Genomic DNA, 16,520 nt, shown 5'->3' with positions numbered 1-16,520 from the left:
TGGGTCATGAAAGTTTCCATCCTAGCCACCTCAAAAAAAGCTTACCTGTAAGCCAATTGATTAGCCTTAAACGTATCTGTGAAATTCCAGAACAATACTATGAGAATAAAGAAGAGATGTTGAAAAAAGTTAAAGAAAGAAATTATGAAGGACTTGATAAGATCTGCAGAAAAAAAAAGGTCGACTCAAAAAGTAGGAAGTTTTATTTAGAGATCAAGAAACCTCCAAAACATAAATCAAATCTTGTCTTCTAGACAACTTTTACACAAACACCCAGGAACATTAAAGAAATCATTTTAAAACATTGGTATAACCTTCAAAGTGATCCAAGCTTATCATTAGGGATTTTTAAAGAACCGCCAATGATAACTTAAGAGAGGTAAAAACATAACAGATAGGCTTGTCAGAGCTTCATTTTCCTTTTAATGTTCCTGTAGGTACTGTATTTTTTATATTAACTTGTTTGCAGGTTTCTGTGTACTTTTTTAGCATGTATTACATTAAGACATGCAGTGATTTTTTACATTGGGGCGATTGTAGCTCAAGAGTTGGGAGGTCGCCTTGTAATCAGAAGGTTGCCGGTTCAAGCCCCGGCTTGAACAGTCTCCGTTGTTGTGTCCTTGGGCAAGACACTTCACCCGTTGCCTACTGGTGGTGGTCAGAGGGCCCGGTGGCGCCAGTGTCCGGCAGCCTCGCCTCTGTCAGTGCGCCCCAGGGTGGCTGTGGCTACAATGTAGCTGCCATCACCAGTGTGTGAATGGGTGGATGACTGGATGTGTAAAGCGCTTTGGGCTCCTTAGGGACTAATAAAGCGCTATACTAATACAGGCCATTTATCTTTTCTCCCCTTTTAATCTGAAGTGGCTCAGTCCAGAACCTATTTGGGCTGTGGCTTAACCAATTTACCAATACCAACCTGTTAAATGATAATTGGTCAACTGCTTTATTTGTGAAGCTGTGATTGGTCTAATTGGAGATTTCTTTTTCTGTTTCCTGATTTTTATTTAAACACAAGCCATTTGACATTTTGCAATGACGCTGATGAAGACTACAAACCGCGTTGGTCACTAAATAAAGCTGTTGCCTATTACTTTACATGTCACTGGAGTTTAAGTCACCAGAGCCTCTATCCACACACTCCGAATGCCTCTAAAGATCCTCGGGAATTGTCCACATGTCCACATGCCCACATGAATCCTGCGATGATCCCGCAACCCCCACATCTCCACAAATTTACACAACTGTATTGTGTGACTTTATCCCGGGTCTGATATCAAGCAGTCTTAGCAACAACAACCGATACCGCCAAACCAACGTCTTCAAACATAACTCAGGATTGCGATAGAATCTCTCAATGGCGCCATTGCCACTATTCTTCTTCTGTTGTACTTACAGTAGACTGGAGGTGTCAAAGGCGTAATACTGCCCTCATCAGGTCAGTCCAACAAAAATCAATTCCTGACAAAGTCTGGAGCTTTGCAGAAACCTGGATAAAGAATTTATCGTTCCCAATTATTCAAGTTGAGAATTAGCTGTAATGCCCATCTCTGACAATTCATTATGCTTAAGGTGTCTTACTGCAGACCATCAAAGTATGCTTAACACTTTACATGCCTCACACTCACACTGTTGCTTTATTTTCATCACAGCTGCAGTAAAGTAAAGATGCTTTATTGGCAAGGGTAGATTTTTCTTTTCCCTAATTTCCTTCGGGATTAATAAAGTATTCCGATTCTGATTTTCTCCTCTCCATCCTAAAAGCCATTAATACGGTTCATGCAGTAGCTGTGTCCAGAGACAATAGTCCCCAGATTCTTTAGAACATAGGTGTCAAACTCTGGCCCATGGGCCAAATTTGGCCCGCAGCCTAATTACATTTGGCCCGCGAAGCCATACCAAATTATTATTAGAGCTGGCCTACCGGTATTATACAGCTAATATATATTGTTTAGTATTAAGCTTTGCTTGTTCCATGTTCAGTTTTTCAGCAAAACTTGTTTGAGTCCATAAGAAGAGATTCATTCTTAAATCTGGAGGAAGATCTTTTTTTCAATAAATATTAATGTTAGCCCGCGACCTTGTTCCAGTTTTAAATTTTGGCCCACTGTGTATTTGAGTTTGACACCCCTGCTTTAGAAGATCCAAACAGATCAAACAAGAAAAGGTTTCTTGGTTCAGCTGAACTTCCTTCTGCACCACTTCTATTCTGAGTATCAGTTATTGTGTGAGTCTCTTCTTTATAACGGAAACAAAAGGTGACGCATTTAGGTCCATGACTTAAACTGAAAAGCAAGTGTCATAGTGAAAATCAGAATCATTATTCAACAGATATAGTTCTGTTGTTTTTAAGATCCACGTTTTTTGTTGTTTTTATGGCATTTTGATTTTACCTTTCCTTTTGACATACTTTATTAACACAGTTTCAAAATCAGACAAAATAAACAAAATCAGAGTACGAAAAAGTTAATTTTTTTACTGTAAAAACCACAAACATGTTTAACAAATAATTTTCTTAACTTGGAATGCAAATAGAAATTGTATGTTTTAAAAACTTATGCACAAGTTTTGCAAACAACAAAGTTATATGCAACTATTTACCTAAAAATAAAGCCAATGCCACAGACATTTTTAACCCATTTTAAATTATTTAGAGAGCAATCAGGTGTTTTGCATCAAATAGGATTCCACAAAAGTTATTTGTGCCACTCCAAAAAACAGTTTCTGTCCTCTGTAAGACTAAGTAAAACATCACAAGCCTGATACCTGCAGGCCTGAAAGCTATTTTCCACCTGGATGCACACACACATGTACGAATACACATACATCCATAAATATTAAATATATGTAAATATGTAATATGTATGTAATATGTAAATATGTGTATATATACACATATGCATACACATATCCACACACCCATACATGTATAAGTTGCATTATGCTTGAGGTGGTTTACAGCTGAGGTCAACTTTGGGCTGTTAAAGTGACTCATACATATAAAATAATTACCACATCTTTCGCCAGTTTCTACCAACCACATATTACATATTACAAACCTTTCAAAATGGAACACAACACTATCAAAGTTAAACATTAGTCCAAAATATTAGATAATAACCAATGTTGGAGAGTAACGGAATACATGTACCAGCGTTATGTATGTAAAATACAAAATATGAGTAACTGTATTCTGTTACGGTTACCATTTAAAAAGGTGATATTTAGAATACAGTTAGTTTGTTGAAATAAATGGATTACACAGCTGTTTTGTCCTGTTTCATATGTCAGGCTATCCCCTAAATATTTTTGGTAATTCCACGCTGGTGGAAACCCAAACAAGACTAATGCCTGGGTCTCAAATACTCTGGCAAATGATGACAATTAGAGACCAGTGAGTACACAGCTGAATATAATCTAACTAATAACACAGTAAGAAGAACTACACATAATGCACATAAACAGAAGGTTGACACAGTTAAACAGCAAACATGAAACCTAAACCATGACAAAGTCTAAGACTGAAGACACTGTGTCAACGATCCAGGAATCCTGGCAGAGTACAAAAAGAAAACATTTTTCATTAGCAGTCAAAAACTAATGTGTACACTTATGTCTGCATTTTTATTTTGGTAAATACGAACGAAATTATAGCAGAAAAGCTGTCACGTGTCTGGTCAAAAGAGAGTATTAATATATTTATTTGGTAGTTCAATAAAAGACTTAAGAGTGAGAAAAAAAACTGCGTTCACGTTTGCAGTTTTGTCTTGTAATACAATATTTGAAATGGAAAAACAAACAAACAAAAGATCATATTTTAGGAATTGGTTGTGGGTGTTTTCTTGTTTATTTGTTTGGGGGTTTTTTGTACTACCTGAACACTAAAGTGGCCTTCCAATGACATGACAGTGTCAGAAGTGGCCCACAGCTCATTTAAGTTTGAGACCTCTGCTCTAATGTATCATCACACAGTAATAATACATTTTTGTAGTTGTAAAAAGCATTACTCCCATTGATTAATGTAATGGAATACATTACAAATTACATTTGGGGCCATGTATTCTGTAATCTGTAGCGGAATACATTTTAAAAACAACCTTCCTAACACCTATAATAACTTGGCAAATAGTTCTGATTACATTAAGACTCATGTGATCTCAAGCACTGTTGACACCGAACCAAAGCAACGTGAAGAAATGTCCATCAAATGTCAATCAAAAGCCCACAAATAATAACGGAATGGTGTCAGATAAAGGTGGTAAAGGTGCACACCTTTAAAGTTGTGAGACAAACTCTGTTTTTCTTGTCCATATGGAAACACAGAAACTGAGCTTTCAAAAATCTTCAGCCTTCCTAGAAGGATTAAAAAAAAAAAAACAAAACAAAACAAAAAAAACAAAACTTGTTTATACTGTTTATATTGGGTAAAAAGCCAAAACAGTCAGAAAAAGTTACATTTACCAAATGTACCTGTTAATGTAGTCAGAGACACATAAGCTCCGCCACCAACATTTTCTAAAAATGAAACTTAGCATGTAGCATGTTTTCCTATATTTCAACTGTACCGAAGAAGTGAATTTTTTCCCATAGCTGCTACAACAATATAGAGGCCACACAGGTGAAAAACCAATGTGTATTTTCAAACTTGACATACGACTAAAAATTTTCCCACAGACACTGCAACAATGTGGCTTCTCATCTGTGTGGCCTCCCATGTGTCTTTTCAAACTTGACATATGAGTAAAACCCATTTCCACAGGCACCACAACAATACGGCTTCTCACCGGACTCTCATGTGAATTTAAGTTTGTGAGGGAACTAACACTTTTCCCACATGTACTGCAGCAATGTGGTTTCTCACCTGCGTGGACACTGATGTAGGCTTTCCAGTACTCAAGACAACTAAAACTTTTGCCACATGTGCTACAACAATGTGTTTTTTTTTACCTGTATGAACTGTTATGTGACTTCTCAAAGTTGTTGCCACACTAAAGTCTTTCCCACATGTGCTACAGGAATATCTTTTTTCACCTGTATGTGATTCCATGTGTATTTTAAAAGAAGCTTTATGATTAAATCCTTTCCCACATGTGCTACAGGAATATGGCTTCTCACCTGAATGAATTCTTATATGACTTCTCAAAGTTCCTTCCACACTAAATTGTTTCCCATAGGTAATACAGGAATTTGACTGCTCACCTGTATGAATTTTTATGTGACTTCTCAAAGCTGCTGCCACACTAAATCGTTTCCCACAGCTGCTACAGGAATATTGCTTTTCCCCTGTATGCAATTCCATGTGTATTTTTAAAGATGTCTTGTGATTAAATCCTTTCCCACATGTGCTACAGGAATATGTTTTTTCACCTGTATGAATTGTTATGTGGGCTCTCAAATTTGCTGCTAAACTAAATCTTTTCCCACAGGTGCTACAAGAATGAGGCTTATCACCGGTGTGAATTCTCATGTGTTCATTTAAATGCATTTTTAGAGTAAAATTTTTCCAACAGGTGCTACAAGAATGCGTCTTCTCACCTGTGTGAATTTGCATGTGTTGTTTCAAGTTTTCCATCCTATTACATTTTTTCCCACAGGTACTACATAAATGTACTGTCTTGGAATTTTGAACTCTCAGTCCTGCTACGACTTGATCTGACTTTTTTCTGTGTGAGTCACCATCCTTGTTTTCTTCCTGATCAGTGTCAGGAGAGTTGTGAGAAAGGAGCTGGTCACTGCTTGGTTCTGGTTCACTGTGGTCGTTTTCTTCACGAGCAGGAAAAGCTTCTGTCTCCTGCTTTTGTACAAGTGGTTATGCCACTTGAGTGGTACTGAGTTCCTCCTGTTCCTCTTTAATCTGTGAAGAATCCTCCTGGTCCAGACTGGAGTTCTTCTCCTGGTTACGGACCTGCTGATCTGTGAGGCCCTCCTTGTCTTTACAGTCACATTGTGGAGGATCTGAAGGGACAAAATGATAATATCAGAAAAACATAAATTGGATCAACTGTAATGTAACCTCAACAATTAGCAGGTCCTTACATGGTAAACATGGTTCTCACATGTACCAGTAAAAGGTATGTTCTGGGGATAAGCTGTTTAGCTGACTCAGTGATAGACATTTTGGAAATCTAATTTCCATAAATAAAAAGATGATCATGCATCAGGTGAGATTTAAAAACAGGACAAAAATTTTGCAGTAAAAAACAGATTCTCAGACAAACTAATGCTTCTAAATAAATATTAATGCTGTATTTTCTGTGTTACCAGCTGACTATTGACTCTCTTCAAGTCAATGTTATTGATACAGCACCAAATCACAGCAACAGTCGCCTCATGGGGCAGCTGATCAAGCCTCGTCGGAGGAGCTACTTAAGAGTGTGGTGGAGCTTTCTCTGACGCTGGATCATTGCGTGGCTTTATGTTAGTCTCTTGGCCAGTTAGTAAGTTTAATCTGCTGCATTGTTATTTTCCCAGGAGAAGTGTGGAGATGAGAGGGCAGCGAGCACGGGGTGCTCAGACACTGAGGAGCGGGGACAAAGAACACTAACACTGGGAAGAGGACATGTCACGGGAGTCGGGAACGCATTCGGGTTTTATTGTTATTTTCCATGCACTGTAAATAAACGCACTGCTTGCATTCACAGCTCCTTCCTCACATTCCCACAGTTGGCCAGCGTCAACTGTGACGGTCTGTCTCCCGAATCCAAACTGGAAACTGGTTTTACAGAACAGGGGCCTGAAAACTGAAGGCTCTCCTTCCAATTCTACTTTTAAATACTCTAGGAACAATGAGTAAGCCTGCAGTGCGAGAGCGAAGTGATCCAATGGGGTGATATGGTACTTGCCCTTGTGTGTGAATAGCAGGACTTTGAATTAAACTGTGGATTTAACAGGGAGCCAATGAATGGAAGCCAATATAGGAGAAATATGCTCTCTTTCTAGTTCCTGTCAGTACTCTTGCTGCAGCATTTTGGATTAACTAAAGGCTTTTCATGGGTTTTTAGTACATCCTGATAATGATGAATTACAGTAGTCCTAGAAGTAATAAATGCATTAACTAGTTTTTCAGCGTCACTCTGAGACCGGATATTTCTAATTTTACAGATTTTGTGCAAATGGAAGAAAGCAGTTCTCCATATTTGTTTAATATGTTCATTGGAGGACATATCGTGGTCACAAATAAAAATCACAAACAAATAATAATCCCATCCAGAGTATCTCCAAAAGTTGATCCTATTCATCTGGATGTAGCGTTTCGAAACGTTTCGTCACTCATCCATGTGACTTCTTCAGTCTCAGCTGACTGCAGGTTTTCCTAATCTTATAAACTGTAATTTTGCATAATGACTGAACCTAGCACCACTGAAGGATCAATGGGCTGCGAGGTCAGTAACTTCATCATAATTATGGAAATTCTCACGACCATTGATCAACAACCACTTATCAAAGCCCACTGATCAATGGCCATGAGTACAATTCACAGAGAGTTGGGGAATGGCTGCAATCACAGCATTGTAAGACGGCGAAAGATGTACCTTTAGGCCCCCTCCTCGATTCAGAGATTGTCTTTCCCTTTTCACGTAAATCGCCTCCTTGACTCCGCGCTCAAACCAGTGTTTATCCCAGATGTCTTAGCATAAGGGCCCTTTCACAGCGGATGGAGCATGTGTTGCTAATGCTAACTGCTAACTAAAAGCCAAGGATTCAGAATTTGTTGCGCTGGCTGCTGAGCTCTGTGAGTTTTTGTGACAGCTCTATGTGTACTAGATGCGCCTGCTCCTTGTCGTTTCTATCTCTGACTTTATGTCCTCTTCTAGAGTTTGTGTTGTGTTATCTTCAAATGTTCAATAAAAACATGTATTGCTGGCATATAAAAGGGCATTTATTCTTCCAGGACCTGAAGTTCAGTAAAGCACCCCTTCAACAGCCAAACCCATCTGTTCTCTGACACAAAAAGTGGAACTGAGTAAACTGTGTGTCGGTGTGACGTAGTGCAGAAATATATATACGGATTTAGCTGGCAAAGAATTCTGAGCTACAACAAACACAAATCTTTTTTCTTTTTACCACACACACACCAAATTTTCACATATTTTGATTTACAAGGTTACAAAAACTCAGTACACATGTATTTGTTACCTGCTTTAAGGTGCGTATTTGAGAGTTATACTACAGAGTCAGGTACTTCTGATTCTTCTCTTGTCGCATGAGCTACAGTATCCAGAGTCGTACGTAGTGAGGAGGTAAAATTATTAACAAGATAATCGACCTCTGTTGGAGTAGCATTCAGGTAGCTGCTCTGCGTTGGTACAGGGCATTAAGGATAACAACAGTGGGTGAATTAAATTCTTAAACCTTGTTACAGCACTTTCAGAAAGACATCGAGAGGCCTTGCCCCACCCTATCATGTGATTTACTGAGGTCACATGGCCCAGGATATGAGTGGGCATTAAGTTATTGTCTGGAACCGTCTTCTGACCTTTCTTGAGCTCAAGAGCTAAAGAGAGATTAGAGCATCCACCAAGCCGGGCATTTTAAAAACTTACACTTCTCTATATTTCATAAACATGTAGCAAGACAAACACAACCCTGTGTATATTGCAGATATTCATCAACAGCTGGCCACACCCTCAGGAAGTCCACCAATAACATCACTACACAGGCCTTGTGCTGGAATCCAAAGGGTAAGACAGGAAGACCCAGAAACGTGGCACAGGGACACACCTATCATAGTGTTGTGTGGTTTGTGAAAAGCTTAGTTTAAAATCGATAATTTATTTTCAAATTAAACATTCGGCACTAATAGGGAAAATTGTCAATTTTAAATTAATTTTAAATTGTCAATATATTTAAAAAGTTTACAAAACAGATGCATTAATGCTGCTTATTGCAGTTGGTCTTTAGATTCTTCATGTGCCCCTATAACATATCTCTGAGGTCTGAATAGGACCCAACATGAGTTTTATTCAGTTTTGTAGTAAGAAATCCATCCATTACAGCTTTGCATACATATTACCGTATTTTCACGACCATAAGACGCACTGTGCTAAAAGGCGCAGTCTCAGTTATGTGTGCCATTACTGTATTTAACACACACATAAGGCGCACTGGATCATAGGGCGCATACAAGTACCGTATGCGTATTTAAAAATAAAGCGGGAGCAAACCTGAGTTCGGTACCTTACTCACATTTTTATTACCAGTAATCGTCATCATCAACAACACACAAGCATACAAGTGTGCGTATTTAAAAATAAAGCAGGAGCAAAACAAAGTTTGGTACTCACATTTTTATCATCAATCAAACCCATCGAAGTCCTCATCCTCTGTGTCTGAATTGAACAGCTGCGCTAAATCTTCATCAAACATGCCAGGTTCACTGTCTTCACTGTCAGAGTCACTTTCCGTGCCGTGCGGCTCCTCGGAAATGATGCCGGCTTTCGCGAAAGCTCGAACAACAGTGCCAGCAGACATGTTAGCCCAAGCATCTACAATCCATTGGCAAATTGTGGCGTAACTCGCCCGGCGCTGCCTTCCACTCTTGGTGAAACTGTGGTCTCCATCGGTCATCCATCGCTGGATGTGTTTGTCGCCGATGTGTTTGCTGCAGTAGGAGCGGAAGATGGCCAGCTTTTCCTTATAATCCGCTGGAAGTTGCTGCGCTACCGTAGTCCTGGTCCGGATGGAAAAATGGCACCGTTTCATAAAAAGTGAAAGTGAAACTGCTTTTAGCCGAATGGTGACCGTCGAAACGCTTCTCCCGCTCGTTCTTTGCTCGATGATCGCCTTATGTCCGCGGAAACTCAGCTGCGTCTTCTTGACCTGCCGGAGCTTGTTTTCCAGCTTCCTCCACTTGTGAACCATCGATTCATTAATCTTAAATTCTCTCGCCGCTGCTCGATTTCCATGTTCCTCCGCGTAGCTGATGGCCTTCAGTTTAAACTGTGCTTCGTAAGCGTGTCTCTTTGCCATTTTCAGGGTTGTTAAAACAACGATGTCCTGCATAACGCACATACCTGTTCTTTTATACAGGTATGTGCAATAAAGTCAACGCACACACTTCACCCTTTAGCGTTCTCATGGTGTTCTCTACTACGTCCTCCTTACAACACACAGGGCGCACTGCGCTATAGGGCGCGCCGCACTTTTTGAAGAAAATCTAAGACTTTTAAGTGCGCCTTATGGTTGTGAAAATACGGTATGTGCAACTTTACTTCAGTGTTCCACTTGATGCCCAGCTCCTGCCTGGTCGAGATGATGGTATCTTTGGCTTCCTTCTTCAGTGAAAGCTGCTTTCCTTCCTGACTGATGGACAATTCCTCCTGTTCGTCTTTAGTTTGTGAAGGATCTTTGTCCTCCTGGTCTGGAGTTCCTCTCCTGGTTACATATCTGCCACGAATCTAAAGAAAAAGAAAGACAATAAAAAATAAATCAATTTTATTTTGCCTACATAGTAGAAGGTAACTTTGCTTCTAAACAGGAAAATGTGTACAGTTAGGGGTTCAAGTGGATTTAGATAGTATTCTGGTCTAAATAACCCAAAATGTGATGTCCATATATGTGGATGCCAGGTCCTAGGAGGTTTAACCAACACTGGCCCGGTGGTGCCACCCACAATGCCAACAGTGATTATTAGACTTAATCCAAGTAGATTTTTGCTCCTTTGTCAGCACCTTGAGGTTGACACACTGATCTACGAAGTGCAGTGTTATTACAATAAGGCCAACAAGCTGTGGGCTTCCACTTCAGTGACTGTCAGTGAGATGTTTGTCCATTGCTCTCTCAGAATGTCCTGTAGTTTATCTCTGACCTCTGACACAGCTGCTGTCACATCCTCAAAGTAGCTCAGAGGACGGATATTGATGCTGGATGAGTCTGTAGACTCACTGAGTGCTGACAGTGAGGGGTAGTTGTGTAGAAACTGGATGTGATCCTCTGTGTGTGAGAGCTGCTTCAGCTCAGCATCTTTCCTCTTCAGCTCAGTGATCTCCTGCTCCAGCTTCTCCTGAAGCTCTTTGACTCGACTCACTTCAGTTTCCTGCTGGGATCTGATCTGCTGCTTCACATCAGAGCTTCTTTTCTGGATGAGATGGATCAGCTCAGTGAAGATCTTCTCACTGTGCTCAACTGTTTGATCAGCAGACTGATTGATGGCCTCCACCTCCTGTTGAAGCAGCTTCACATCTTTCTCTCTGTCCTGGATTCTCTGCTGGATGTTTTGTCGACTCACCTCCAGCTCTCTCTGCCTCTCAGTCCTTTCTGCTGCAGCTGAGACTGTGTCGTGGCCTTTATGTTCATCCACAGGGCAGAGATAACAACCCTGGCCGAGATATCAAAAAATGTTGGTTTATGCAATCTGAGCTAAGAAGGATGCAAATCAGCCATCTTAGGGTTGACTGGTTGGGCTCTCAAGCTTTGGCAATAAGGACAAGAGAACTGCTGTCTTGTGATAGCCTCATGACCACAAAGAATCCAGAACACTCTTCTGTTCAGCAAAGAGTCGTTCTGCACCTGGTTCCCAAAAGTTGATTCTGTTCAGCAAGTTAAGCAAATTCAAAAAGCACCATACATGTTTTTTGTTGAAGAATAAAAGGAGAGGTAGAGTGTGTCTGTGCACAGAGAAAAACGCCCCCAACAACTATTAAGTTTTATATACCTGTGCAGTGTAAGTCTTCCTCGTGTTTCCAGATGTTATCCAGCACTCTGAATCGCTCTTTCCCAGTCCAGGCGAAGATTTCTTCAGACTCCTGCTTCACTACAACCTGTACTACATCCTGACTGGTGCAGACTTCCTCCTGTTCCTCTTTAATCTGTGGAAGTTGTGGACCATCCTCGCTCAGACCAAAGTTCCACTCCTGGTTATAGATCTCCGGGTCATTCAGACTCTCCTCTTCCTCACACTTCATATTGCTGTAGGGGATCTTAAAGGATAAGGGGACATAACAAGAAGGTTACTAATATGATGACAGGAAGGCACATCTGAGCAAATATATTCTAGCAAGTCTGTACACTGAGAGCATGTTGCTCACATATGTGAGTGAAATTTGGAGTGTACAAATTGGACAAATGTTTAAGAGCACCTGTGTGAGTGACTCGAGTTATCACATTTTTATTGACAAAGTTCAGAGTGCACAACATTCAATTGCTGATGCCAGCTTCATTTAAGGCAGTTTGATTTTCACTGTTGTATACTGAAATAAAACAGTAATTACATGAATTAAAATTTATATTAAAGCAAATGGTAACAATTTTTCAACCATTATTGAAGAAAAAATAATAATAATAGGACAGCAGTAAAACAATACATAAGAACAGATGGTAACACAATGTAACTTGATACAGGGTTCTTGAAAAGTAGCAAGAAGTGAATGTGTTTAACTTTTTTGATTATGGGATTAGGGCTGTGCGATATGACCAAAATCTCATATCCCGATATTAAGACATCCATCGTCCTGGGAACGATATAAATCACAAAAATTTAACATTTTCTATAAATTCTGTGAATCTCGGGCAGCTCGACTTGCATGAAGTGTTTCCAGCTGGGCGTCTCGTACCTGGAGTCGAGTGTTTTAATTGAAACGATACATTTTTAGACATAAGTTGTAACGGTCGCCGTTTTCTTTGTGAGTATTTCTTACACGGCGTACTGCGGGGAAAAGCCTGTTCTAACGTTTGAGTCTAAGGTTTATTTTTTAGCACCTGGCGGCTCTTTTTTGCTTCTCATCCGTAAATAATCTGCTCTTTCACGTGATTCAGTTTATTTTGAAAAGTCTCAACAGGATCTTGAGCTTTATTGTGAAAGGTTTATGTGGAAAATAAACACGCGGACACATGGTGGTTTTACCGTCATTGTTGCTAAGGACAAGGCAAAAAAACAACAACAACTGCTTCTCTGTCTGTAGTGTGGTTATATCAAATATAAAGAGAACTTTAAAAAATTAATATAGCCACTACTGTGACCATCAATATAATGAAAAAAATGTTGCCGTAAACAGTTTATTTTGTGACACCACGAAACAAACGATAGCGTAAAATGAAACATAGACGTTTTTAATATCGTCATCCGATATATATCGTTATATCGAACAGCCCTAAAGAGAAAAAGGACTGTGGAAGTATACTGCAAAAACTCTCTTGGAAGCAAGCCAAGAGGGTCAGATTATGTGGAACACACAGATTTAAAAAAAAAGGAATGATAATGAGGCATTTGTAATAACTAAGCTGTAAATATAAAAAGATCATGGTCCTTTGTGCCTGAAGGATTTCCCTCCTCTCTTCATTTCTTTAGTTGTGGAAGGGGGGGGGGGGGGGGGGGGGGGGGGGTAGTGGGTCACTTCATGTGTTTGAATTAACTAGTGATTTTTGACGAGATTTAGTTCTGCAATATTTTCATTTTCTTTCACCAATTCCATAGAATCAATGTACCATTATTTAATAACATTTGGAACACATTTCTGACCTATCTTGGTTTGGTTCAGACACCCAGGGCTGAAGACACGCACACCTCCACGAACACAGAAAAAATATACAAGTTGCTGCTCTTAGCACAGAAAAACTGCTAATCCGGCCAGTATTCACCCCCAGTGAACCACCACGAGGATTATTCTGTGCCATCGCTGCTCTCTAAAATCATGACAAACATGTACCAAGCTCCTGTCCCATAGCCGTCTTTTTTATTGATAAATTTTAATTGTCTATTCCATTCTTATTGTTTAGCTGCTTGCCTTTATTTATACTCCTTTTCTTCTTTAATTGTTGCCGTTCAATTCAAATCAATTTAATTTTTAATTAAATTCAATTTTATTCATATACCACCAAACCACAACAACAGTTGCCTAAAGGCACTTTTTATTGTAAGATAAAGACCCTACAATAATACAAAGAACACACCAACAATCAAATGTTAAGCAACCACTTTGGCAACAGTGGGGAAGAAAAACTCTTAACAATATATCATTCAGTCATTCAGGTAACAGTCGTCTAAGGCGCTTGGAAAGAAAGTAGCTAGATTGCATGTTTCACCTCCTATCCGATACACTTTTTTTTAAAATTCTAAAGCCAAATGGTGGATAGTTCCAGGAATTTAAAACCTGGTGGGAGTTGCCCCTTAAGTTGCCCCTTATGTCTCTCATCACACAACAAAGGTGTGAAAAGAGGGTCAATATCATAAGAGATTTTGTGTCAAACCATTGTGACACCCTGCCTCAGCTTATCATGTGACTTGAAATCACCTGTTCAAAGATGGTCGTTTAGAGTGCATACACTACACCAAGGGTAGGCAACTCCAGGCCTCGAGTGCCGGTGTCCTGCAGGTTTTAGATCCCACCCTGGGTTAACACACCTGAATCAAATGATTAGTTCATTACCAGACCTCTGGAGAACTTCAAGAAATGCTGAGGAGTCATTTAGCCCTTTAAATCAGCTGTGATGTATCATGGACACATCTAAAACCTCCAGGACACCGGCACTCGAGGCCTGGAGTTGCCCATCCCTGCAATACACTGAACACTTTAAGTGTGTGTAAACACACACACTTTAATGGTGAAATGTAAATTATGTAACTGTGCACAAAGGTTCTTTTTTCCCCCTTTCTTTTCCGTTTCCGTGCTTTGCCTTCACACTACTTCCCGTTGCACGTCTAGTATTGTGTCAAATATTATTGAAGTAAGACGCACGTTTTGTAGTCGATCGTGTTTACATACCTGTTTATTTCGGATATCCAGCAGTATGCGCTCACAGCTGGTCCTCCTCAATCATAGCTTATTAATATTTGAGATTTCTTCGCCTGCAGTACCAAGTCTCTCAGATACTGCACCGAACAGCCAAAACATCGCGTCACGTCCGTTTTTTTCTTCTTCTATTGCTTTTCTGGCAGATTGGACTGAAAGGCGTACTAGCGCCCCCTAATGATTCACATTGAGCACTGACTTAAAGGAATAGTGAATGACAGAGATCTCAAACTCATTTTACGTCGTCAATCACATAAACCAAATTTTAATCTTGAGTGGGCCAGACCAGTGAAACTCTGCTTTCTATCGATTTAAGTACACACTTCAGTATCAGTTTGAAATAAAATCAAACAAGCTGAGCTGAACATGATCCCCTCTTTAGCAGAAACTAAAATTAGAGCAACTGAAACAAGAGCATTTTACACATGCTGACGGAGCTGCAGACGAGTAAGGACAAAACGTATCCGCAGGAAGTCCTTTTTTACCATTTTATTAGCTTTTTACGTCTTGATGCATTCTCAAACATCCACTTAGGTAAATCTTCAAAGGTTGATTTTGTTCATCTGGACGTATCGTTTTCAGTGGGAGAAACGTTTCGTCGCTCATCCAAGTGACTTCTTCAGTCTCAGCTGACTGCAGGTTTTCCTAATCTTATAAACAGTACATTTGCATAATGACTGGATCCGCTGTAGGAACAACGGACTGGGAGGTCAGTTCCTTCATCATGATTATGCAAATTCTCATGACCATTGATCACCAACCCTTGATCAAAGCCCACTGATCAATGGCCATGAGTACCATTCACAGAGAGTTGGGGAATGGCTGCAATCACAGCATTGCAAGATGGCGAAAGATGTACCCTCAGGCCCCCCTCCTCAATTCAGAGATGGTCAAAAGGGAAAGACTTTTCATTTAAGTGAAAATCTTTAGGGAGAAACTTTGTGAGCATTGCAAAATGTTGCTGCACTTGTTATCAGAGTGCATAATCCATTCTCACACTCAGCTGCTGTTGACAAAGATACTCAGCAGACTGAGGAGAAAGGTTGTAACAGGGAATACTGGATTCAATTCGATTCAATTCAATTCAATTTCATTTATATAGCGCCAAATTACAACAAAAGTCACCTCAAGGCGCTTTATATTGTACAGTAGATACAGAGAAAAACCCAACAATCATATGACCCCCTATGAGCAAGCACTTTGGCGACAGTGGGAAGGAAAAACTCTCTTTTAACAGGAAGAAACCTCCGGCAGAACTCTGTGAAAGAGGCTCCGATTTCAGATTTCCCAATAGACGTCCACACCGAACGCGATAGACGTGACCAGAGCGTCAGGTTACAGTTTATTGTCCGGAAGGAAGTTATTCTCTCTAATATGATGTGTTCTCAATGAAAATTAATATAGTCATTTATGCATAGTGAGCTTTTTGATTTCCAATTAAAAATGTAGTATTTTATTTACAACTGTACTAGTTCTCACCACATGATCAAACTCCTCACCTTATCACTATGGAAGAAACTAGCCACCCTTTGGAGAAAAGTCATTTACACTGCTTGTATCTGTGATCCCATTCTTTCAGTCACTACACAGAGCTCATGACCTTAGGTGAGGGTGGAACCATAGATTGACCAGTAAATCCATGGCTTACACTAAAGCTGCATCAAAGCTCAAACCCCAGGAGAGTTAATGGCTTTCCACATTTATTCATTTGACACCTAAAGTTGATTTTTGATTTCCTGAACTTTCTGGGTTGAAGTTAATCCACAGTTTTCATCAGTGAAGGGTTTTAGGGCTTTT

General features: G+C 39.9%; 2 protein-coding genes across 2 annotated transcripts; both read right to left on the bottom strand.

Moving 5' to 3' along the window:
* Positions 1–2,522: 2,522 nt before the first annotated feature.
* LOC146647541 (uncharacterized) lies at positions 2,523–10,328 on the bottom strand. Its single transcript, XM_085389620.1, has 2 exons — positions 10,209–10,328; positions 2,523–5,952 (listed from the first exon to the last, which is right to left on the bottom strand). The coding sequence occupies exon 2, from the start codon at positions 5,567–5,569 to the stop codon at positions 4,799–4,801; it is 771 nt and encodes a 256-aa protein (XP_085245746.1). The 5' UTR covers positions 5,570–5,952; positions 10,209–10,328; the 3' UTR covers positions 2,523–4,798.
* LOC146647540 (uncharacterized) lies at positions 9,015–14,798 on the bottom strand. The gene is made up of 3 exons (XM_085389625.1): positions 14,697–14,798; positions 11,651–11,915; positions 9,015–10,394 (listed from the first exon to the last, which is right to left on the bottom strand). Exons 2-3 carry the CDS (start codon positions 11,898–11,900, stop codon positions 10,327–10,329), a joined length of 318 nt encoding a protein of 105 aa, XP_085245751.1. The 5' UTR covers positions 11,901–11,915; positions 14,697–14,798; the 3' UTR covers positions 9,015–10,326.
* Between the last annotated feature and the right edge of the window lie 1,722 nt (positions 14,799–16,520).

This window comes from Rhamphochromis longiceps, linkage group LG18 (assembly GCF_057381845.1).
Source record: "Rhamphochromis longiceps isolate RC_006_pf linkage group LG18, R_longiceps_female_GT1.1, whole genome shotgun sequence".
Taxonomy (NCBI): domain Eukaryota; kingdom Metazoa; phylum Chordata; class Actinopteri; order Cichliformes; family Cichlidae; genus Rhamphochromis; species Rhamphochromis longiceps.
The sequence above is the reverse complement of the archived record's forward strand: the minus strand, read 5'-3'. Positions and strand labels throughout refer to the sequence as shown.